The 26,008-nt window shown below is 35.3% G+C and overlaps 1 protein-coding gene across 1 annotated transcript in view; it reads left to right on the top strand.

Annotated features, from left to right (window-relative positions):
- The window catches only part of LOC131544248 (phospholipid-transporting ATPase ABCA1), a 188,333-nt gene that overhangs the window by 12,997 nt on the left and 149,328 nt on the right, over positions 1-26,008 (top strand). The window contains 7 exon segments of the mRNA XM_058782324.1: positions 6,765-6,858; positions 8,043-8,184; positions 10,971-11,098; positions 13,261-13,388; positions 14,774-14,968; positions 19,383-19,472; positions 24,610-24,820. Coding sequence (XP_058638307.1) covers positions 6,765-6,858; positions 8,043-8,184; positions 10,971-11,098; positions 13,261-13,388; positions 14,774-14,968; positions 19,383-19,472; positions 24,610-24,820 — 988 coding nt within the window.

Genomic DNA, 26,008 nt, shown 5'->3' with positions numbered 1-26,008 from the left:
TTTCATGCTTTTGTTCAAACAGTCTTCCATTGTGAATTTTCTGGCAAAAACAGAGACTTACAGATGATTTAGTTGAGAATCTTGTCATGTCGCCAAACTGTGCTTCTGCAGAACAGCGGCTCTCGTTCAGATTGACTCAGTTGACTGGCAGACAGAGCAATTCTCTGCGTACAGTAACTTCAGACTTCATCTGATCCTCAGCCAAACTTCACAACATCAAAGTCTTGATGGAAAATAAATGTTCAGAATTTGCATTTCCATGAGTCCATGAAGGCAGTTCAGCTGTAGAGAGCACTTTAATCAGAGCTGTGATATCGCTCTCCAATATTGAGATATAAATCCAAACTAAATGCAACATAATTGCCACAAAAATGCATTAAACTTACAATAAAAGCTATACAAATTTGAATCCATGAATACATCATTCGGGGAGCCAACTGGTGATTCATCCGTTCTCCTGCATTAGCATTTCTTGCTTGAAAACCACATATAATCAGGATGCTTTGTTTAAAGGAATAGTTTGCCCAGAAATGAAAATGTGCTCACTTTCAGGCCATCAAGATGTGGATGAGTTTGTTTCTTTATCAGATTTGGAGAAATGTAGCATTGCAAGTGATGCAATTTCTCACTTTCCAAGACGTTAACTGATGGACTGGAGTGGTGTGGATTACTTGTGGATTACTGTTACTGTTTGGACTCTCATTCTGACGGCACCCATTCACTGCAGAGCAAGTGATGCAATGCTACATTTCTCCAAATCTGACAAAGAAGCAAACTCATCTACATCTTGGATGATCTGAGGATGAGCACATTTTCAGCAAATTTTCATTATGGTCCAGTATTCTTTTAACTGATAAATTATCAGTATTTTTTATACTATAAAAACAATATTCTGATTAAGCAGTAATATGTAAACGATAGCATATCATGAACAAGGTGAAAAATGATCAATGCACAAATGAAACTTCAAATTTGTTTTTCAGTCATTTTGTAGAGATCACTAATCTCTAGGGCTGACCCATAAGAGTCGACTAACCGCTAGTCCCTTTTGTAAAATAATGAAAGCAATCAGGATGAGCTTCTTTTTTTTTTTTGGTCTCTGTGAACTTGAGAGCAAAACTCTGAAAATCTGTGTATGTTTGCCTTACAGACAGAAAAAAATATATATATCTATAGAGAGTGAAGTGTCTACTTTCAAATGAACCAATTCAAATGGAAAACAATATTCTTAGATGATGTAATCCATATGAAACATGCATACATCCGCATCACTACTGCGGAGATGACGAGTCAGTGTCGCCGACTTCATCTCTTAAACCGAAAACAAGGAAAGCACTAGTTTATCAAGAAATGATTAATGTTGATGCCGCCTCCTTACTGTTTTTACCTGACACATTCACAATCATTACTTCAGCCGGTGTGCTGTGGCAAGCTTTAAGCTTGTGCTTGAGCGCTTAATAGGCTATGTAGGAAATTAAAGGCTCATTAAAATTTTAATGGTTTATTAATAAACGTGCCATTAGTCGACTAATGCTTCAAATGAACGATTACAGTTACATTTACATTTTACATTTAATCATTTAGCAGACGCTTTTATCCAAAGCGACGTACAATATGAGAACAATAGAAGCAATGAGACCATCGAGAGTGCAGCAGTATACAAGTGCCATGGCAAGTTTCAGTTAGCCCAGCACAGTACACGTAGCTAGGGTTTTTTTTTTTTTTTCTGGTCGATTACTATTCGACCAGAAAAATCTTTAGTCGAGGGCAGTCCTACTAATTTCCAATTTGCATTGTTGTCACATTGCATTGAGTTTAAATTTATATTCTTTTTTGTTGGTCTGTAACCCTCATCATCTCACCGCTGCGGTCTCTATAATGTTGGCAGCTCCTAGTGCAAGAAAAGCAGGTTTTAATGGCTAGCGTTGAGCCAATTTTTTTTGCCACAGAACAGCACCAGAACTGGCAACTTGATGGTGAAAAAAGAACAATCAAGGGCTATCTTGAACACAAGAAGGTTTTACAGAATCACTGAGCCTTACAGTAGATGTCATGAGCAGGTCATCTTACCAGAGAGAGAGAGAGCTTGTCCTCTTCAGTCGGATTCTGGCTGGATTTTCTCTTTGATAACTGAGGTAAATCCTCCAGCAGACTAATGGAGAGAGCGAACCTTAGATAAAGACTCACTCTCTCTTTTCCATTTTTGTCATGCTATATTTCTCTCCTCTATTTTTGCTCCTGAGTCCTTGGACAAAAGAGGAGGACAGGAAAAATATGAAAGGATTATAGCTTTTCCCATCCTCTTAGAGAAGGATGTGAAAATAGCAAACACACACACACACACACACACACACACACACTCACACACAGTGCTCTAATAACAGTGTAACAATGTGTGTGTGTTTTCAAACCCCTATACACCTGGAGTGTGATTCAGTGATTCACAAAGTGATTATTTTGAACAGATTCTATTTGGTCTAATCAACTGATACAGAGTTTGTAAACCAGTCGACTGCAGGGCAGCACTGTATTGATTTTCTGGGTTAAGTTTGATCCAACCACTAAATATTTCAAATATGTAAATATAGGCCTACTTGCTTCATTAATGCATTCAGATTGAACCACTTAACTTACAGACTCCATTCAATCATTCAAACATTCAATAATGGAACATTCAGTGTTCCAAATCTAACGGTCATTTGCAATATTTGTGTATTTGCATAGTGAATTGTGACTGGTCTTGTCTTCCAGTGTTATTTACAGACTGTCATCTTGTGTGTTGATTCAAAGTCTCTTTAAGACAAGTCACTCGGCGGCCATCTTTGAAACGCCTCTCGGGCATGCAAGTGCAGCTCCTATCTCTTTGAATGGGGAAACATCAAATTCTCAAAAACTGTTCACTAAGCTTACGATTAAATTTCATATTTGAAATCACCAAAGAAATCTGTCAACAACTGTATCATAAATGTTGTTTCTTTTGCTCAAATAGCGTTATAAAAACTTATTTTTCAGGCTAGATCAGCCAGTGCGCATGCGCAGTCCTCAGCGCACGTCTCAGAGCGCTGTCTGTTTCTATAGCAACCGGGACTTCTAACGGCCGCTGCAGTGACGCGTGCAGTAAGACATGCTGAGTGTCAGCATAACTACAGCAAAATATTCGGATGCAAAAAGTCATTTATGTCTAAATTAAGTAAGTGTAAATTAATTTTGCATGCACAAGAAAAAAAAATGGTAAAAGTGTAAATCGCATTTCAAGTGTAAGAAAAACAATCTGCAGCCTTTTACTGTTTTTAAGTGTAATTCGCATATTGTGAAACTGCAGCTTCGCGCTAATGCAAAATAAATATGATCTGTATTCTTCTGACTTCCATTTTTCTGTGCATAAACGTTTGGCTCATTTTTTCGCCAAAGTACAGCCAAAAGCATAGCAAGCCTGTGAACATTGCGAAAACAACTGTGTCAAGAACTGTTATAGAAGCAAAATTAAGCAATTATACTGCATGTTACTTCAGTAACTTCTCTGAACTTGCTCGAATAGTATCGGGAGTAATATTATTAATTGTATATCATTAGCAACAAACAACATAACATTTGAATAAGCTAACTGAAAACAGTGGTTTTAATACTGGAATGAAACGTCAAATTCCATTCTTTTTTGGTAATATGTTTGAGTGACTCAAAGGAATTGTTTCTTTGAATTGATTTATAAAAAAATCTCCTACACCAGTTTACTAAAATTATTCAGACTTCTTAAGGCTATGATTCAAACTTAGATTAAAATTACTGTGTATAAATATACATACAGTATACACATCCACACAGAGTTTAAATGTAATTCTCTCTCTGTCTTGAACCGACACACACACACACACACACACACACACACTCGCTATCTGATGTGATCTAGTATTCTCTCTCATTCCGCCTGCAGACTTCTACAGTATAAATAATGGATCAGACAGAACACACTTTCCCATTCAGACCTCTGCAAAGTCTTTTACACAACACGCTGTCACACACACGCAGCTGCACTGCTTCAAATCAGCCTCTTTTTTAATTTCCAAACGCTGAAACACAGTAAGAGTTCTTTCTCCCCATCATCAGCACCATCAGTGTTTGTAGACTGCTGTGGACTGTAAAAACCACTGTCACTCACACTAAGTAAATCAATATAATCTCAAAAAACAACAGCCACAATGTGTTTGTCGGAAAGTCTTGAAGTTCCAGTTTTATCATTCGGTCTGATGCTGTGAGCTGAATCTCAGATTGTGCGGGTCACGAAAAGGCTGTGTAGAGTTATACTGTGTTGTGCAAGGTTTGTATGTTTTGATAGCATATTATTATGACTTTATTTCTCATATATATATGTGACCCTGGATCACAAAACCAGTCTTAAGTGTCAATTTTTCGAAATTGAAATGCATACATCATCTGAAATCTGAATAAATAATCTTTCCATTGATGTATGGTTTGTTAGAATCGGAAAATATTTGGCTAAGATACAACTATTTGAAAATCTGGAATCTGAGGGTGCAAAAAAATCAAAGTATTGAGAAAATCACTTTTAAAGTTGTTCAAATGACATTCTTAGCAATGCATATTACTAATCAAAAATTACGTTTTTATACATTTACGGTAAGAAATTTACAAAATATCTTCATGGAACATGATCTTTACTTAATATCCTAATGATTTTTGGCATAAAAGAAAAATTGATAATTTTCACCCATACAATGTAATTTTGGCTATTGCTACAGATATACCCCAGCGACTTAAGACTAGTTTTGTGGTCCAGGGTCACATTATATATATATATATATATATATATATATATATATATATATATATATATATATTATATATATTTTTTTTTTCTCAGAATTGTTCGTTTATATTTTGCAATTCAAACTTTTTACTCAAAGGGTTTTTACGAAGATTTCTCATAATTCCGAGTTTATAACACAAAACTCAGTTCTGTGTTTAGATCTGTTTAACTTTCTCAGAACTGTGAGTTTATCACACATAGTTCTGATTTTAATTTTTTTTTTTAGTTTATATCTCACCATTTTTAGCTAACTTCTCAAACTTACTTTCTGCAGAACTGCGACATGCAATTTTTATTTTATTTCTTTCAATTCCGAGTTTATGCTTCGCAATTTTGAGTTACAGTTGTTTTTCAAGTGCTTACACACATTTTCAAAACTTTGCCTCTTTTTTTTTTTTCAAAACTTTACACACAAATCCAAGAATTGCACACACAAAATGCAAAATGCCTCACATTTCTTGCAAAATGAAGCAATGCATTCAAAATATCACAAACACATCTCAAAAGCAAACATTTGCAAACACCTCATTTCAATTAATTAATTCCTGTTAGATTGTTGTGTTACATAGAGAATTGTGTGTTGTGTTTTGCAAAAAGTGTTTTATGAGAGTCAAAGGCCGATAATTAGTGCAAGGTTTTGCAGATTTGGTGTGTGCTTCTGCTGTTTGAGTGTCAGCTTTCAGAAACTGTGTGACAAGTAAAGATTTTTTTTGTGTGTAAGCAGTTGATAAAACTGTAACACGTCACAGTTCAAACTTTTTTTTCCTCCTCAGAATTGTAAGTGTATGTCTTGCAATTTGAAAACAATTCTGATTTTATTTCTCGCAGTTCAGAGATTATATCTCACGATTTTGAGTTAAACATTTGAAAATACAAACTTTCTTTCTCAGAATTCTGAGTTTATTTATTTCACAGTTTGAGGTAACATTTCACAGTTTGAACTTTCTTAGAATTGCAGAAAAAGTGTTTGTAATGTGCAGTTCTTATTTAAATTTCTTGCAATTCCAAGTTCATACTGTATCTCGCAGTTTTGTTTCAACACCTCAAAAAATGTTATATCTTGCAATTCGAACTTTCTTATTGGAAATTGCAAGTTTATAACAAAATTCTGATTTTATTTCTAGCATTTCTGATTTATATCTCAATTTTGAATTTCATCAGAAGGATATAATGCTCAATTCTTATTTTAATTCTCACAGTTTATTCTTTCTATCTTGTGATTTACTGCCAATGTGCAGTTCTTATTTTATTTCCCACAATACCGAGTTGACATCTCACTTTTAAAAAAAATTTACATCTTGCAATTTGAACTTTCTTACTCAAAATTGTGTTTCGTAACACAAAATTCAGATTTTATTTCTCATAGTTTCACATAATTGTGAGTTAACATTTTGCAGTTTGAACTAACTCTTTATAACACACAGTGACTTTATTTTTATGATTCTGAATTCTTATCTTGCAGTTTTAAGTTTTTTTTAGCATTCACACTCATATGAATGCTCAAAATCACATATTACATTCACAAAATGCTTATTTCTCTCAGACCCATTCGTCCATGAAATTAGGCAGGTCACCATGCAGGCCCAGACTGGCCATCGGGTGATTATTTTCGTTTATCTATCTATTTACTTCTTCAAAGTCACAATTACCTCATTATTATTATTATTATTAATCTATTTCATAGATTCGAGCTTGCCATATTACAAGGTTATTCATCAGACAGTTTGGAGCACTGTCGGAGGTTTAGGATCTCATGGGTTTGTTCTAGTTGTCAGAAACTTTTAAGGGTTTTGAGGAGGCTGATATGGTTGTGTTGATGGTTTCGTTGTGCAATAACAGAATCAAAGATGCATCAGGATGAGTGAGGTGAAGCTGATGGACGGCAGACGATGTGAGATGATGAACTGTGTTGTGAATTGTTTCTCTGTATTTTTCTCAGGTGCGTTTGGTGGTGGAGTTGATTTGGCCTCTGTTCCTGTTCTTCATTCTCGTGTCGGTCAGATCCACCAATCATCCGGTTTATAAAAGCCAGTGTGAGTATTGCTTTGAATGTGAATATGAACCACAATTTCATATGAACCTGTGGGAAACTTTCTTTGAGCCAAAATTGACAGCTTTGTGCACATTTTGTGAAGAACAGCGACTTAGACTGAGAGAAAACTCTAGGAATCATACAATACTTTAAAAAGTACTGGTTAAACACCTAATGCACATGATTTCCTTTTCATTTTGTAACATTAGAACTAAATCAGCTTCCTGTGTTTGTCAGAAATTGAAAAAGAATAAGAGAATCTTGAGAGTGATGCACCAAAATATTATTTTTTTCACTGAAACTGAAATTTTTGTCAAATTAGCAAAAAAAAAAAAAAAAAACAGAACTGAAAAAGGTTTTTTCACACACAAAAAATATCAAATTTATTAAACAATCACAGCTCAAATAATTTTTTTGAGAAAAGAAGTTATATATAAGCATTTAAATGCCACATAATGTTTTTTTCATGTCAATGTTTTAATGATATAATTATGTTTCTACTCCAATTCATTGCAAAAAAAAACATATATAAATAAAATAATTAAAAAAATAATTTCTAAAATAATGAATTTATGTGGTGGCTGTAATAACTTGTTTACATTACAGATTTAAGTCTTTAATGAAGACGACAGGTTAAGCAAAAATATAGTAGTACATTAAAGAACGCCAGATTTATCGTTTGATTGTTGTTATGATATTGACAGAATTGACGTTCAAGTTCAGACTTTGTTTTACATTTACATTTACGCATTTAGCAGACGCTTTTATCCAAAGCGACTTACATTGCATTCAAGTTACAGTTTTTACATTTTATCAGCTCTTGCTTTCCTTGGAATCGAACCCATGATCTTGGCGTTGCTAGCGCCATGCTCTACTATTTGATCTACAGGAAAGCACATTTTTGTTTTATATCAAACGTTACAAAGCACAAAACCTTTTGCCATTATTGGATGACAGGTGTGCTACAAATAATATTTAGTGAAGTTGTGATGCATTATAAACTAAAATATCTTCATCAAAATGAAGGTCAGTTAAAATCGAGAAGTCAGTATTGTTAACACATATTTTTGTTTCCTGAAATGTAGAGCATCCTTACTAAATTACTTGAACAACATCATAATTATGATTTATAAGTAGGATTCATAAAGCTGCAAACAGTAATTGTGAATGATTGCTTCCTCTCAGGCCACTACCCCAATAAGCCCCTCCCATCGGCGGGTGTGTTGCCATGGCTACAGGGCATGTTGTGTAACATGCAGAACCCGTGTGTCAGTTTCCCCACACCTGGTGAAGCACCTGGACAGGTGAACAACTTCGAAAACTCCACGTGAGTGTCACACCAACACTGTTCCCGTTCATCATGAGCATTGTGTTAGTTAGCATAAATATATGGACACAATACATCTCCAAACTAATGTAGACCTAACATATAGGAAGCATGATGATTGAATTAAAATAGCTAAACTGCTTAATCATAAAATTGATTAAATGTTATTATCTTAATTTATTCAATAGTATTTAAAATCCAATGTAAACTTCATTGAAGAATATTGAATAGTCATTTAAATATGTTTAATATTATCATGAATATATTTACACATTGAATCTCTAAATAAATGCAGACCCAACATATTGAGTGAAGTGACGTGTGGCCAAGGATGGTGACCCCATACTCGGAATATTGGAAGCATAATAACTGAATTAAAATCTTTATATTGCTGTATTTATATATTTAGATATGTTTAAATATTTTTGTTCAATCATTTATTAAATGGTATATTCAATTCTATGTAAACATGTTAAATAGTCATTTAAATAATCTGTTTAATAATATCATTCGATTGTATTTATACAATGAATCTCCAAATAAATGTAGACCCAACTTATAAGTATAATAATTTAATTAAAATCTTTAAATTAATTTATTTTAATATTAACAGTTTATAACAGTATATAAATAATAATAAAGTTTAAATTAAAGTATATATATATATATACACAGAGCAGGGTAGATTACTTACAATTTGTAATGTGTTACTGATTCCAAACTACATGACAAAAATTGTAGTCAGTAACATAATCCATAACATTACACATTTTAGGTAATATAATCACATTACTTTTAGATTACTTTTGGATTACTTTTGACCTAACTCGTTTATCACATTGATTTAAACAGGATAATCTTGTACCATAATGATGTAAAAATACAAAGAGTGAGAAAATCTATTCCTTCTCATTATACAACATGAAGTGCATTAAACATTATATTACATCAAGGTTTCTCAAACTGTGGTTCGTAAATTAACTATTTTGAGTTTAATGAAAGGCAAAAATTTAATTAAATCATAAAAATGTAAAATTAAAATAAATCATTTTAAAATAACAATCAAAATAATTCACTTACTAACAAAGATGAAATATTTTATGTTTACCTGCACGCCATATGACCATTAACCAATGTCAGAGAACTGTGAATATGCAAATGTGATACTTAATTATTAAAATAATTATTTTAAAATCTCAGGGGTACTTAAAGGGGTCATTGATTATGATTTCACTTTTTTAACTTTAGTTAGTGTGTAATGTTGCTGTTTGAGCATAAACAACATCTGCAAATTCACCAACACGGTCTCACTCTCAACTCGTCACATATTGACGCTTGGTCAGGACCCTTTGGCGTCGCTTTTTGACGCACAGGGCACCCCTTTAGCGTCATTTTTCGACATGCAGGGTCCTCCATTGCTTTAAATAAGAAACCCTTAGCGTCAGTACGACAACGCAAAAGGCTTATGGTCATGATTCAATTATATATTGGGCAATAATATTGCCATTATTGCATATATGTTGGGGTGTGTCACAACAGTTTTATTTATATTACACTATTTACATATTTATGAGCACGTAACCCAACCCCTGCCCCTAAACCTACCATTTGTCAATAAAACACAAGATATAACAGGCAGATACAACTACCGTCATAATTTATTAAAATAAATTTATATATATATATATTCCAAGTTTTTCAAGGCAAAATGATTGATTTGTGAGAGGAATAGATGCGATCGTCCTCTGTCCGCCGTAAAGCTCTTCCTGTGTGCTGTCTCTGTTTGCGAATTCAAAAAATGCCACCAGAAGAAGCCTTACGTTAGCAATTGTCTCGAGTGTCTCATGACCGATTGCGTCATGCCACGGGAGTATCTTTTTGAATGAGATGTGAGCGCGTTAACATGAAAACCATTAAATTAAGACAAACAACTGAAAACAACGGAGGACCCTGTGCGTCGAAAAATGAGGGGTACCTTGAGTGTCAAAAAGTGACGCCAAGAGGTCCTGACCAAGCTTCAATATGTGACGAGTTGAGAGTGAGACCGTGTTGAAGTCGCAATGCTCAAAGTTCAATGCAAAGAGAGATATTGTCTTTTACAGAATTGCTGATTGACCACCCCTTTACAGTAAATATATCAGATGAAAGAGGTTCAGAGGACAAAAAGTTTGAGAATGTCTGGAAATAAGAAATAATGAGAATTTGTGCATGTTAATGAGTTTGAGTCAATAATACATAATAATGCAAAATAATTTAAATAAAAATGAATGTGTTCATCCAAAGCTTTTCCGAACATTTCAATCCAATGTTGAAACACTTCTTAAACCTGAAATGATTTTTGTAAATCCAGTGTTGCCACCTGACTAATGACTGATCTCTGTGTATATAAGCGCTAGACTGTTTTAGAAAGGAACATTTAAAAGACAAAAAAGAGGAATTAGAGAGAATCAATAAATTATTAATAATTTATTGCTATTGTGTGAATAATATGTAATCATGTAATCAATAAAAAAGTAACTGTAGTCTGATTACGAGTATTTTAAAATGTAACTTATTCTAATAACAAGTACTTAATTGAATCTGATTACGTAATCCAGATAACATGTAATCAGTTACTAGCTCTGTGTGTGTGTGTGTGTGTGTATATATATATATATATATATATATATAATATTTTTTTTTTCAAATAATTTATTAAATAGTAGCCTACATTTAATTATAATATAATCATTTATAATTTAAAACTGAATTTAATCCTCATTTGTTTCTTCCTAATGTTGATTTAGAATCACAAAGATTTTGGTTGAAGTTCAGTCGCTCCTGGCAAATCCTTCTCTCTTCGGCAGCGTCAAACTGATCTCTGAGGATATCGGCCAGTGGACGTCTGTCCTGCAGAATGCAAACCCAGCCGCAGGTGAATCAGCTCAAATCCTCACAGACCAGTTTAGGCTGCTTTAAGCAGTTTTTTTTTTCTTCAGCAAGATCATCTCAAATCGATACACAGCTTCGTGTTTAAGTAGGACCGCTGTTATAAACGCTTCAGAGATCCCAGTTCGGCTGTTTTCATCAAATCCATCAACAGATGAAATAATCGGCTGCATTATGACGCTCATGTGTTGTGAGTAATCAAACGTGGGCTTTTGAGAGTCATTATTAGATCATCAACATCACCATCATCAACTTTCATAATGTCTTTAAAATAGAAATAAAAATAGAGGCAAATGAGTCATCTGTTGACTTGCAGTGAGAGTTTCATCTTAATTTATAATTATCAGTATCTGAACTAAATTGTATATTTTTGCTCAGTTTGAGTGTCTGAATAAAACTGAGCTGTTTTTTCCCCCTCCATTATTCTCACTATATCAGACAATATGAACCATAAAAGCCTGATGAATAAAATATTATACTTTTTTTTTTTTTGATTGTCTTGTCTGAAGTTTCAACAAATAGATTTTTCGGCCCATTATTCCACACGTCGGGCTGAAATAGCACCCCGTCCTCCACTGCGCTTATATCCGTGATTTACAGCCACTCTTGTTGTTGTTCGGAGGAGCAGGTCATATATCTTGTTGTTTGTTCGTACCGTTTAGTCTAATGATATTCAGATTTGATAGGAAGCTCATTTGCAAATAGGCCGCGGAGCGTCGTGTTGTCGAGACGCGGTCACCGCCGCCAGCCGCATTTGCATTTGGGGGCCGTGAACTTCTATTATACCAGATTAAATTCATCAGGAGATCTGAGAGAGAGTAATTAACTCACAACACTGCCAGAGTCTGTCCGACAGGAGTGGCCAATCAGAGCGAGCGCTCAACGCAGCGGCCAATCAGAGCACAGGGTGGCGACCGGATGATGAAGGTGTGAGGCGACGACTCCAATCTCTCTCAGTGTGTGTGTTTGTTTGTGTGTGTGTGTGTGTGTGTGTGTGTGAGTGAGTGTGAGACCTGCCTGGCTCTTGTTGGAGAGGATTGTTGAGATGACAACAGAGATTCAGAGTGTAATGACGGGCCCTCGTTAATCAGCGCTGCTGTCTGATATCCCTGCTTCTAATTAGCGTGGCTCTATACGTATTATCCATTGATGTGCATTACAGCATCTCTCTCTCTCTAGATCTCCGTCAGACCTCAATCAGCCTCATGTGCAAACACACGCGCTTTCATTCGCCTAATTGGCTTTCATGGTCTTTGTGCGCGTGTGGGAGGAATTCGCGGTTACATGAGGACAAAACAGTGTGTTGCGTTATAGCTAAATGAGTCTTTAACGGGCTAACACATGTTTAATAATCCACATCCACTCCTTCAATCATGACCTCAGCTTACCCAGAGCCGCCCGCCGTCCACAGGACAGAACAACCAGGAGCATGGAAAACTTTTTTTTTTTTTTTTAATTCATGCTTTTATTAATCAAGGATGCATCAAAAGTGACAATAAAGACATACAATTTTACAAAAGATTTCTATTTTAAATAAATGCTGTTCTTTTGAACTTTCTGTTCATCTGTGAATCCTGAAAAATAAAATGTGTCACGGTTTCCACAAAAATATTGGGCAGACATTTTAACAGATATTCACAGAGGCCTAGAAAACAGTTATTTTAAATTGTAATAATATTTCACAAATATTACTGTTTACAGTATTTTGCTCAAATAAATGCTTCCTTGTTGATCATAAAAGACTCCTTTCAAAAAATCCTATTAATTTGTTTTTAAATTATTCATTTAATTTATTCTTTTTTTTTTTCATTTATAACCTTAACTTTTTGTTCTTTATATTATATTTTATTTTTTTATTATTTGTTTTTATTTATTGTTGTGTTTACTTATATATACATATATATATATATATGAATGTATAAAACTTAATTTTATTTATTTTTATTTGTTTTTATGTTTTAATTATTAAATCATTTATGCATTTTTATTTACATGTTTTTGTCTGTCTGTCTGTCTGTCCATCTGTCCATCTATCCATCTATCTATCTGTCCATCTATCTATCTATCTATCTATCTGCTGCCTGTCTGAATAAAGCCTGCTGAGCTAAGAGCAGTATGTTAATATTCCCTGTTCACTATCTCTCTCAGGTCAGTCGATTCCGCTTCGCAGTTTGCTGAGAACCAACGAGACGTTTTCTGAATATCTGACGAACAGTCTTTCGGTGCCAAACACAACCGCCGCGAGCCTGATGAGGGCGAGAGTTCGGCTCGGACAGGTACGTCATCCACAGAGATAGAGAGATAAAGAGACGCTGTGTGTTTTAGTGCAGACTGGAGGAGATCCAGCATCTCTTAATGAAAAACCAGCCGAGAGGCCGGACGCTCACTGACTCCACCGAAGCCTCCGCAAGATTCAAGCAGACGCCATCTGAACTTCAAACGCAAGACTCTGAAGCCACTAAACATGTTTATGTAACTGCTTGTGTTAAGATAAGTTTCAGCATGAATCATCAGGTTTCAACTGTGAAATCTATCAAATTTTTCATTTTTAAAATATGGCACATTAAGAAAATTAAATGGCACTTCATAACCAAAAGGTTGCCTTTTCCAGACTGACTTCCACTTTTCATTTTACGGCAACTGGACATTATTTTGACCTCATAAAGGATTATATAAACATTATTTTAGTAATCAAAAAGCATGTTTAATTAAGAGTCCTTTTACCATACGATATACTAAATAATTTTTAGAGTTTTATTTTTTATTGTTTTATTTTATTGAGTTTTATTTTTTCATACATTCTGTTTATTTAATTTTTTTTCCAAAATCTGTTTTCTATTTTAATTTCTCTGAATTACACTTTAATGGTTTAATTAAATTTTAATAATCAAAAAGCATGTCTGATCAGTTTAATTCATAACACATTTTATTAATAAATATTACATTTTTAAAAATGTCTTATTTATTTATTTTTCTCTATGAAATGTTATAATTTTTTTCAGAAATTGCTGAAAATCTAATAGAAAATCATGCTGCTTGTTTTAATTTAATAAATTAAAAATATAATTAATGTAATTACTGTATTAACCCATTGGAATTAATGGAATTGAGTTCAATTCCTTTGAATTGATAGCCAGTGATAACCCAAAAACAGGCCAAATTTATGAAACATATTTATTGCATATTTGTTTCAAACAAAACAACATACATATTACAAATAATATTTAATACAGATTTATTATCAAAAATGGTGGTTATCAAATGAAGGCATAAATCAATAACTCTTTAATTTATCTTGTAAATTGTAATTAAATGAAAATTGAACATAGTTAAACTGAACTTTATCATATTTATTATCATTTGAAATCCATCCTAATGTAGTAAGTACAATTATTTTATAGAAATAACTCATAGGGCTTTAAATAATGGTTATTTGACCATTCCAGATACGAAGTGGCGATGGATCTTTAGGTTTCAACTGTGAAATATATCAATTTGTTCATTTTTAAACCTTAGTGTTCAAAGTGAATAACTATGAAAATTAAAAATGCCACTTCACGACTAAAAATTTGCCTTCTCTAAATCGGCGTTGACCTTTGATTTTACAGCAGCAGCTGGCCATATAATTGATCAACTGTAATACGTGTGTTGTTGTGCTCAGCTGCCTGCGCTGTCGACTGACGGAGATCTGCGCTCTGTTCTCTGCGGCCCATCCATCGATGGCATCTTGGAGTTCAGTTCAGCCAATCAGAAAGAGGAGTTTCAGAACGCCGCATGCTCCCTGACAGCCAATCAGCTTCTTCAGGCCAGACGAGTGTTCACGCAGAATCTGGACAACATGAAGCTCCTGAATGCAGTGAGTGGCACTATATACTTTATTTCTATGATTGGGTGTTTTTACACATTTTATGATTACATTCACATAGATTTACAACATCATTTTAAATTTGTCTTGTTTTTCAAATATATAAATAAATAAAATAATAATAATAGAAGCATCATTAAAAAATTCACTCAAAATGATGTTAAATGTTCATTAAATTTTCTTTGATCTTTTGACATATAATTGATCGTTATACTATAAATAAATACTGTAAGGTTCAGACCTCAAGAATCCCTCGTCACTTCAAAAAGAACATTTGTTGAAATCAAGCTAAACCACGTCAAACTTCATCCATTTTTTTTTTACGTAGGAACGTTAGCCAATCATTTTTTTGTAGAATTTTGTTTTGCATTAAAACTTTATTACCATTATAGCCTGAAGGCACAAATTGAAATAAAATAATAATAATAATAATAATAATAATAAAATAATAAAAAACAATAAAAATTATAATTTCAGTACTGTAAATAATAATATAATCAGTATAGATGAGAAATTATATTTAAATATATCATTGTATTACATTTATAAGAACATATTATCAAAGAATTACCAATATTAACCTCATTGAAATTAATGTAATTTCATTAAATTCCTTGATTTTATAACTTATAATCACTCAAAAACAGGACACATTTATGAGACCTACATATTTATAAAAAAAAAACAAAAAAACAACAACAACATTGGAACAACATAAATATAAAAAAATAAATAAATTTTACTTGCGTAAACTTTCAGATGAAACAAATAATACAATAGGTGTGAGTAAAGTGTGTTTTCAGCGGTGAAAGTGTTGTGAAGTTGCTCCTCTTCACCTCTGTGTCTCGTACACGTCTTGGAGAGCGAGGAGCATGCAGCACACAAAGCTCTCGGCCGCTCGTACAGAATAAAAGCATTAGCCGAAGCTCTGCAGCTATATGGGACTGAATGGAGCGTCCTCGAGGGAGCAGTGGGCGTCTGCGGGTCTGGCAGGGACAGGGATGTGAAGAAACTGCGTGAGTGTTCTGCTCTCTGAGCTCAGTGAAGGCCAGTGCTGTACAGTATACTGTATACGGTATGAAGACTGTAGATCGAGCAGCGCTGCATGCTCAAGTCTTTCATCAGACAAGCTCATGTCCATGAGAAGCTCTCATGAAGTTTACATACGATTCGTTTTTTAAATAAGAATGTGTGTGTGTGTGTGTGTTTGTGTATATATATATAATATATATATATGAAGAGTTAATTTGCAAAAACAGATATCTCTGTTTTTAACAATTCTCAGAAATCATGTTTTTTTATTGTGCATTCCAATTAATCTCAATCAAACTGCAGTTGGGTTATTTTGATCAGGTTAAGCAGCTAACTAACAAACATAATAAAACACAATAAAACCATGATAACATAAAAAAAACATGATTTTTGAAAATGTTAAAAACGGAGTTATCTGTTTTTGCAAATTAACTCTTCATATACAGGTGCTGGTCATATAATTAGAATATCATCAAAAAGTTGATTTATTTCACTAATTCCATTCAAAAAGTGAAACTTGTATATTATATTCATTCATTACACACAGACTGATATATTTCAAATGTTTATTTCTTTTAATTTTGATGATTAGAGCTTACAGCTCATGAAAGTCAAAAATCAGTATCTCAAAATATTAGAATATTTACATTTGAGTTTGAATAAATGACCATCCCTACAGTATAAATTCTGGGTATCTCTTGTTCTTTGAAACCACAATAATGGGGAAGACTGCTGACTTGGCAATGATCCAGAAGACGAACATTGACACCCTCCACAAAGAGGGTAAGTCACAGAAGGTCATTACTGAAAGGGGTGGCTGTTTACAGAGTGCTGTATCAAAGCATATTAAATGCAAAGTTGACTGGAAGGAAGAATTTGGGTAGGAAAAGGTGCACAAGCAACAGGGATGACCGCAAGCTTGAGAATACAGTCAAGCAAAGCCGATTCAAACACTTGTGAGAGCTTCACAAGGAGAGAACTGAAGCTGGAGTCAGTGCATCAAGAGTCACCACGCTCAGACGTCTTCAGGAAAAGGGCTACCAAGCCACTTCTGAACCAGAGACAACGTCAGAAGCATCTTAACTGGGCTGTGGAGAAAAAGAACTGGACTGTTGCACAGTGGTCCAAAGTCCTCTTTTCAAATGAAAGTAAATTTTACATTTCATTTGGAAATCAAGGTCCCAGAGTCTGAAGGAAGAGTGGAGAGGCACAGAATCCATGTTGCTTGAAGTCCAGTGTGAAGTTTCCACAGTCAGTGATGATTTGGGCTGCCATGTCATCTGCTGGTGTTGGTCCACTGTGTGATATTTTAGAGCACTTCATGCTTCCTTCTGTTGACAAGCTTTATGGAGATGCTGATTTCATTTTCCAGCAGGACTTGGCACCTGCACACACTGCCAAAGGTACCAAAAGCTGGTTCAATGACCATAGTGTTACTGTGCTTGATTGGCCAGCAAACTCGCCTGACCTGAGAATCTATGAGGTATTGTCAAGAGGAAGATGAGAGACACCAGACCCAACAATGCAGATGAGCTGAAGGCCACTATCAGAGCAACCTGGGCTCTCATAACACCTGAGCAGTGCCACAGACTGATCGACTCCATGCCACGCCGCATTGCTGCAGTAATTCAGGCAAAAGGAGCCCCAACTAAGTATTGAGTGCTGTACATGCTCATACTTTTCATTTTCATACTTTTCAGTTGGCCAAGATTTCTAAAAATCCTTTCTTTGTATTGGTCTTAAGTAATATTCTAATATTTTGAGATACTGATTTTTGACTTTCATGAGCTGTAAGCTCTAATCATCAAAATTAAAAGAAATGAACATTTTAAATATATCAGTCTGTGTGTAATGAATGAATATAATATACAAGTTTTACTTTTTGAATGGAATTAGTGAAATAAATCAACTTTTTGATGATATTCTAATTATATGACCAGCACCTGTATATATATACACATATATATTCTAAAAAAATCGAATATTTTCCCCAAATTCAGTGTTTTCAGTTTTCAGTAATTCCATTTTAATGGTTTAATTACATTTCAATAATCTAAAACTGCCGTCTAATCAACTAAATATATAAAACTTTATAATTTTTATTTTTTTTTTTTTTTTAAATCATGGAACAATATAATAATTTATTAACATTTTTGTAATAATACGGCCTTCTAAAATGTTTTTGTTTGTTTGTTTATTGATTGATTTATTTCATGTTGACTGTTTAAATTTTTCAGGATTTATGGTTTAATACATATGTAATCTAAATAGTAATAAAATAAAGGCATAAACATTAACAATTTAATGAATCTTTAATGTAATTTAATATGAAATTTAGATTTAATGTAATCTTAAAATTTAAATGAAAATTTAAGGTAATCTTTTAATTATTTTTATATTTTTAATATTTTTTAAGTATTTAAGTACATTCTATTGTACAATTTCTTTAAGTTAAACTGAACTTTTTTATAATTTGAAATCCATCCCACTGTATTATTTTATAGACATAACTCAATTGTAGATTGTAAGTAATTGTAAGTAAATATAATGTAGATATCGCTTAGAATTTTTGCTTTTAAATTAAAAATGTTTACAACCAAAAAGTGAAATATTCTAATAAGTATTAAAGAAATTAAATACTAAAACAATTTTAAAGGCAATATTGAATGAACTGTGTTGTTGTCTTAATTGGGATAAAATGAATGAATGTAATTTAAAACAGGCCTATAAAATTCAACATTGTGATTTCTCGCTAATATTTTATTTTTGACACACAAGCATGTTTTTTTCACATCAAATGACGTCAGACAGCTTCGCAGTAGTTTGTGAGTTATGAAGGACAATATAAAATGCTTACAGCTGCCCTCGGCCTTTTCCTACACGTTCAACCATTAGTTCTCATATTCCTGTTGATGACATTTATCATCCGCTCTCATCCTGAAGCGCTTTGGTGTCTTGGTGGTTTCACGGATGTGAAGCTAAAGCATAAATGTTCTCCAGACTGAATGAAGAAAAAGCCATTTGCAGCATAATCCCTGCGCAGATAAATACTTAAACACACACACACACACTCACGTCTGAACCTCGCTTTCCCTCTAAAGTAATGCTATTGAGTGTGTGAAGGTCACAGCGATAGACACAGAGATAGCGGCGGCTAAGAGGCCAGTCAATGGGACTTTATTAAGGTTGTTTTAACTGCTCTGAGAATAAACTCTGAAAATCTAATGATCTTTATAGATTTAGCCGAACTTGGCTTCACTTCAGTAATACAGTCTTAATCTCCGGCTCCGTGAGGCAGAACCCATGTAATACACAATTAAGCTATAATACTAGTGATACTAAAATGCGATTTTTTTCTCTTCTCCTGATTCAGCTTCCATTAGCGCTGGGTCTGAACCAGCTCGAGATGGCCGCTCTGATGAGCCGAACCAGCGCTAACATCGCTCCGCTCATGACCGGGTGAGTTCTCTGTCTCTCTGTGTTTTCAATCTTGTACGAAGCTGAAGCGTTTTGCAGGAATAAGACGCAATAGTGTGCCCCTTGAGTTTTTGCATTACAGGCACAAATCCCCTGTTGTGTCTTGTGAGAGCTATTCAATATGATGGATAAACAAACACATTAACTCACCAACCAGGCCTGCTCAGAAAATACTGTAATCATCTTCCATTTACACTGTTACCAATGATTTATTATATATATATATATATATATATATATATATATATAATATTAGAAAAGCATGCATTTATTTATTTATCTTTTTAAATTTATCTGAATATATTTATTTAATTTATTGCATTTAATACTTATTGCTAGGAAATAAAAATAAAATACACATATAGACATAGAAAGTTTGGTAACAGGAAAATAAATAAATAAATCACTTAAATATAATAGAAAAAACAGACATTATATACTTCATATAGTTTGACATCCTGAGGCAGACAATTTATTAAACATTATTATTTTTATTTTTTTGATACGAGTCTCTTCTGCTCTCCAAAGCTACATTTATTGGATTAAAATTACAGTAAAATCCATAATAATGTGAAATATTATTTCAATTTATGTGATTTATGGAATTTTCAGCATCATTACTCCAGTTTTCAGTGTCACCTGATCTTCAGAAATCATTCTAATATGCTGATTTACTGCTCAAGAAACATTTATGATTATTATCAATGTTGAACACAGTTGCCCAATATTTTTGTGGAAACTGTGATACATTTTATTTTTCAGTATTATTTGATGAATAGAAAGTTCAAAAGAACGGCATTTATTTGAAATAGAAAACTTCTGTAACATTTTTAATGTCTTTACTGTCACTTTTGATAAATTTAATTTGTGCTGAATAAAATTATTATTTCCTCTTCCTTTTTGTGTATATAAATCATGTATTATGCTTCTTCTATTTCTATAGAGTACAACATTCAGGTTATGGAAGTGGAAATCCCATTCGTTTTCTCCATAGAGAAATTAAGTTTGTTTAAATATTTCAAGGCAGAGCTAACATGAGCTCGGAGGCTGTAAAAGCCAATATAAAAAAGTGTTTAATTGTTATATTCCCAATATAAATAATTCTGGAGACAAATCCACTAATCGCTGTAACCATGGATACAGGAATTGTACAGGAAGAATAGACCACGCACTCCCATAAAGCATTGCAAATGACGTAACGCAGCAGCACAGCCTCCAGTGGGTTCAGATCATTGCCAGTAATCGGCTGATGAGCGTGTTCATCTGTTTGCACCCACGAGAGAAGAGCGCACGTGTGACGACAGTCTTCTGCAACATCTGAAGCATCCTGTGACACGCATTACAGGACCTCAAGAAGTGCACAAAGCTCTTGTGGATGGTCGACCTCGATCCTTTGCTTGTGCTCTGTTGATTTGTGGATGGTTTGCTTCACATCTCTCAGCTATTGACTGGTCCATCTTAATGCAACCTCAGTTTCTTCAGATGTCGTTACTTATATTTGACATCTGAATGTAGAAGGTTTACAGAAACCTGCCTGCAACAGAAAAAAAAAATGAGCAATAGCTAACCCATACTCTGCAGTGAATGGGTGCCGTCAGAATGAGAGTCTAAACAGCTGATAAAAACATCACAATAATCCACACCACTCCAGTCCATCAGTTAACATCTTGAGAAGCCAAAAGCTGAAACAAATCCATCATTAAGGCGTTTTTTTACTTAAACCATTGTTAAAATATGAGTCCATAATCCATAGTATCGTTTTCTCCAGTGAAAAAATAATCTCCTGTTGTCTCTCACATATTTGTTTAGAGCTGTTTTGGACTGTTTTGGCTTGAAAACAGTGCTTGATCTGTGCAGGTTTCTCTCCTGATTCAGACCAGAACAATTTTTTTTCATTGGAGGAAGCATTATTATGGATTTTGGCCAGTAATGATGGTTTGAAGTTAAAAACGCCTTAATGAAGGATTTGTTTCTTCCAAACATGCAGCTGTTGTCTTCTCAAGATGTTAACTGATGGACTGGACTGGAGTGGATTACTTGTGGATTATTGTGATGTTTTTATCAGTGTTTGGACTCTCATTCTGACGGCACCCATTCACTACAGAGCATCCATTGCTGAGACAGTGATGCAATGCTGCAAACAAACTCATCTGCATCTTGGATGGTCTGAGGGTGTGTACATTTTCAGCAAAAAAACACGTAACACTTGAATCTGACTATTTTCAAAAAGCACATGTGCGGTGCCACGATGCGTTTACAGAAGTTTTACATTTTACAAGCATGCACACAATTAATTATCTCTTATCACTATTTCTGAGTGAAAAATTGTTTCTACTCCAAATAGTTTTCAATGAGTTCCGGAACATTGTGAACACAGACAATCAATTATGAGGACCTGAACTAAATGTATTTTATAATCAATGTCAAGGGTTTCAGATTGTTCCCTTGTTTTGTATTCCGTAACGTCATTTTCAATGCTTCAAGGGTTTTTAATTTCCTCACAAAAGAACTGAAGTAGTCTTGGACCATTTCTCATCTTTTCTTGTTCAAATACTTTTGTACTTTTGCACATTTGCGAATTATATAATCAAATTTCTATATGCTCTCAAGCATATGTGCTCTCTTTTAAATCAATACTTATATATCGTACTGCCAACCTGATCTCACAGAATTCCGTGTAATGTTCACGGACTTAATTAACCCCGAATCTGTGGTGGCATCACGGAATCGCCGAAAATTCCGTGATGGGCTCACAGAAGGCATCAGCCGTGGTCCATACACGGATTCACTGGTTCAACACCAGCGCTGCATCGGACCACGTAAAAAGAGTGACTCCGATGCAGTTATACTTTCACTGGAGTACCTGACCCCACTCCTACCCTAAACCTACCCAGTTCTGAACAATAATGATGAAGATAAATTCCCCAGTATCGCTTTCGGCATATTGATGCTAAGGGTTTCCGTGCGTGGAGCACGGCTGATGCCTGTCACTGACTTACATTGGTATCACTTCTGTGAGCCCATCACGGAATTTTCGGTGATTCCGTGATGCCACCACAGATTCGGAGGTTAATTAAGTGAACATTACACGGAATTCTGTGAGATCATGTTGGTACTGCTGTACAATTAATCTGAGAGCTGGTTAGTTTGGTTCAAGGTTTAGATCTCTGTGTCAATGAATGGGAAAACACTTCAGGAACCAAGGGCACTGAAAAAGGGAGCCGTGGCTGTTGCGCTCTATATTCGCCGCGCTTCTCTGCAGTCCATTACACTGGTTGCATGCAAGCGGCTCTATAAATAAAAATTGCTGGAAGTTTGCTGGAAAGTAATATACCGTCTCATTTAGCGTTAACACAACAGCTGTCACCTCCGTTCTGAGCGAACAGGCTTTGTGTCTGTTATGCTCATTAAGTGAGACTGAAACACAGTTTACGCTTTGTGTTTGCATTATGAAGGTGATGTCCTGATCACGTACCAAAAACCATTTCACCTTTCCAAGGTTTGGCATTAGTGGCTCTAGCCGCCGGGCCAACAGATGCAAAGCACAGATGGACTTATATTACACTGACACGCCGGGAACTAGACACGCATGGCATTAATTAATGACATTACACGCTGCTATTCAGTTATGGGGTGGACAAATGTTTGCTCAAGCGTATCTCACGAGTCTGCAGCAGCGGTGTGTTTTCATAATGTGTTTGTATTACGTCTTCCGGTCCGGACAAAAAGACAAAAACAATGGGTCAACAAAGGGCAGCGTAAATGCGAATTCTAAATAATAAAATTAACTAAATGCCCTACTGTTCAAAAGTTTGGATATTTTGGAAGAAATTAAAACTTTTGTTCAGCAGGAGTGCGTTAAATTAATCAAATTTGACAGTAAAGACATTAATCAGTGTTGGGTGAAGTTACTTTTAAAAGTAATGCATTATAATATCATGTTACTCCCTAAAAAGTAACTAATTACGTTACTTAGTGACTTTTTATGGGAAGTAATCTGATAAAGTAATCTGATTTCGTAACTTGTTACTTGTAATGCGTTACCCCTAACACTGTTTATAATATTACAAAATACTTATATTTCAAATAAATGCTGTTCTTTTGAGTTTTCTATTCATCAAAGAATCCTGAAAAAATAAAATGTATCACAGTTTCCACAAAAATACACAACTGTTTTCAGCATTGATAATAATAACAAATGTTTCTTCAGCAGCAAATCAGCATATTAGAATGATTTCTGAAGGATCATGTGACACTGAAGACTGGAGTAATGATGCTGAAAATTCAGCTTTGATCACAGAAATCAATTACATTTGAAAGGGATAGTTCACCCAAAAATGAAAATTCTGTAATTAATTACTCACCCTCATGTCATTTTTAAACCGGTAAGACCTTCGTTCATCTTCGGAACACAAATTAAGATATTTTTGATGAAATCTGAGAGCTCTCTGACCCTCCAATAGACAGCAAGGGTCCGACCACGATCAAGGCTCAGAAGCGTAGCAAGGAGATCGTTAAAATAATCCATGTGACATCAGTGGTTCAACCGTAATTTTACGAAGCTACGAGAATACTTTTTGTGCGCAAAGAAAACAAAAATAACGACTTTATTCAACAATTCATCTCCTCCGTGTCACATGGATACGTTGTCTACGTTGTTTAAGCTGTTTACACTTTGATCTGAATGAAAACAACGTATCTGTGTGAGACGGAGGAGATGAATTGTTGAATAAAGTCATTATTTTTGTTCACTGATGTCACATGGACTATTTTAACAATGTCTTTGCTACGTTTCTGAGCTTTGATCGTGGTAGTATGCTTGCTGTCTATGGGAGGGTCCGAGAGCTCTCGGATTACATCAAAAAATATCTTAATTTGTGTTTCCAAAGATGAACAAAGGTCTTACAGGTTTGGAGCAGCATGAGGGTGAGTAATTAAAGACAGAATCTTCATTTTTTGGGGGGTGACCTATCCCTTTAACATATATTCATATTTTAAATTATAATAATATAATACTATTTTTGATCAAATAAATGCAGCCTTGATGAGCAGAAACAACATTTCTGACATGGGGACTTTCCAGTTTGATGGGGTTTTTTTCTTCTTTTTTTTTCTCCACACAGATGTCTAACTTTAGGTCTTCAGCACTGCTGAGTGCGGCAGACACGTTGGACTTCAGGTCGGATCCGTTCGGGAGCCTCTCTCAGCTAATGTGTGGAACAGACTTTAACATGACGAGCAGAGTTGCTGTGAGATCAGCATCGACAGAATCAGACCAACAAAACACGCGCGCCGCAACAGCAGACAACACCAACACAAGCAGCACTAACACCAGTAAGAGCTGATTCAGCAGTCGAACAGCACAGTTTAAATCAGACCAGTTACTTTCATTGTGTGACATGTTGTGAAACTGAATAGTGGGCTTCATATTATTCAAGCGGTTTATGCTATTATTAGTTACAGTTTTTCTTAGTCGCTTTGGTGCATTTCTCAGATCAGAAATTAAATTCTCAAAACTACTTGTTCAACCTCCACATCATCATAAAAGCAGTTTCTCATTGTAACAAAGTTCGAGGCAAGGAAGGAAGAAGTCTGAGTCGGCGTGACTGAGGCTCGGGTAATTTATTCAGTGTTCCACAAAACAAAACTCGTGTACTCTGGCACTTTCAAATAAACATAAGTTCACAACACATTGGTAAGTCTCTGAGCCACAGCGATCGTGTGCTTCCCGAGTCCTCAGTCTGTCTCTCTCTCCCACTGTCTGTCCCTCTGCGGCTTATGATCTCTCCACGCCAATCACTGAAACGAGAAGCAGGTGAATGTCATCTTGTACTTGACCCACTTACTCACCGCTCGTTCTCCAGCCTCTCTCTCCCGCTGCAGACTCTGCAAACCACGCACCCCCCATTCCTGGAGAGGAAGTCCGCTACCGCCATCTGAGCCCCCGGCCTGTGGATCACCTTGAACTTAAAGGGCTGGAGGGCCAGATACCAACAGGTGATCCGCGCGTTGGTATCTTTCATGCGGTGGAGCCACTGCAGGGGCGCGTGGTCCAAACAGAGAGTGAACTCCCGTCCCAGGAGATAATAGCGGAGGGTGAGAACAGCCCACCGGATCGCTAAACACTCCTTTTCAACGGAGCTGTACATCGTCTCTCTCTTAGAGAGCTTGCGATTGATGTACAGCACCGGCCATTCTTCACCCTCTATCTCCTGGGCCAGGACGGCCCCAAGCCCCCTGTTCGACGCGTCTGTCTGCAGCAAGGTCCGAATAATTAGGTACAAACCTTCTATAATATCCCACCAGCCCCAGGAACTGCCTCACCTCCTTTTTGGTCTTGGGTCTCGGGCAGGTCGCAACCGCTGCGGTCTTATTAATTTGGGGATGCACCTGCCCGTGGCCCAAGTGGAAGCCCAGATACCTCACCTCCACACGCCCAACCGCACACTTCTTCGGGTTAGCCGTCAGTCCAGCCGCTCTCAGTACGGCTCGCAAATGCCCCATATGCCGCTGCCAGCCGTT

Source organism: Onychostoma macrolepis, chromosome 07, assembly GCF_012432095.1.
Source record: "Onychostoma macrolepis isolate SWU-2019 chromosome 07, ASM1243209v1, whole genome shotgun sequence".
Taxonomy (NCBI): Eukaryota; Metazoa; Chordata; class Actinopteri; order Cypriniformes; family Cyprinidae; genus Onychostoma; species Onychostoma macrolepis.
This window is presented reverse-complemented; position numbering and strand designations above follow the sequence as displayed.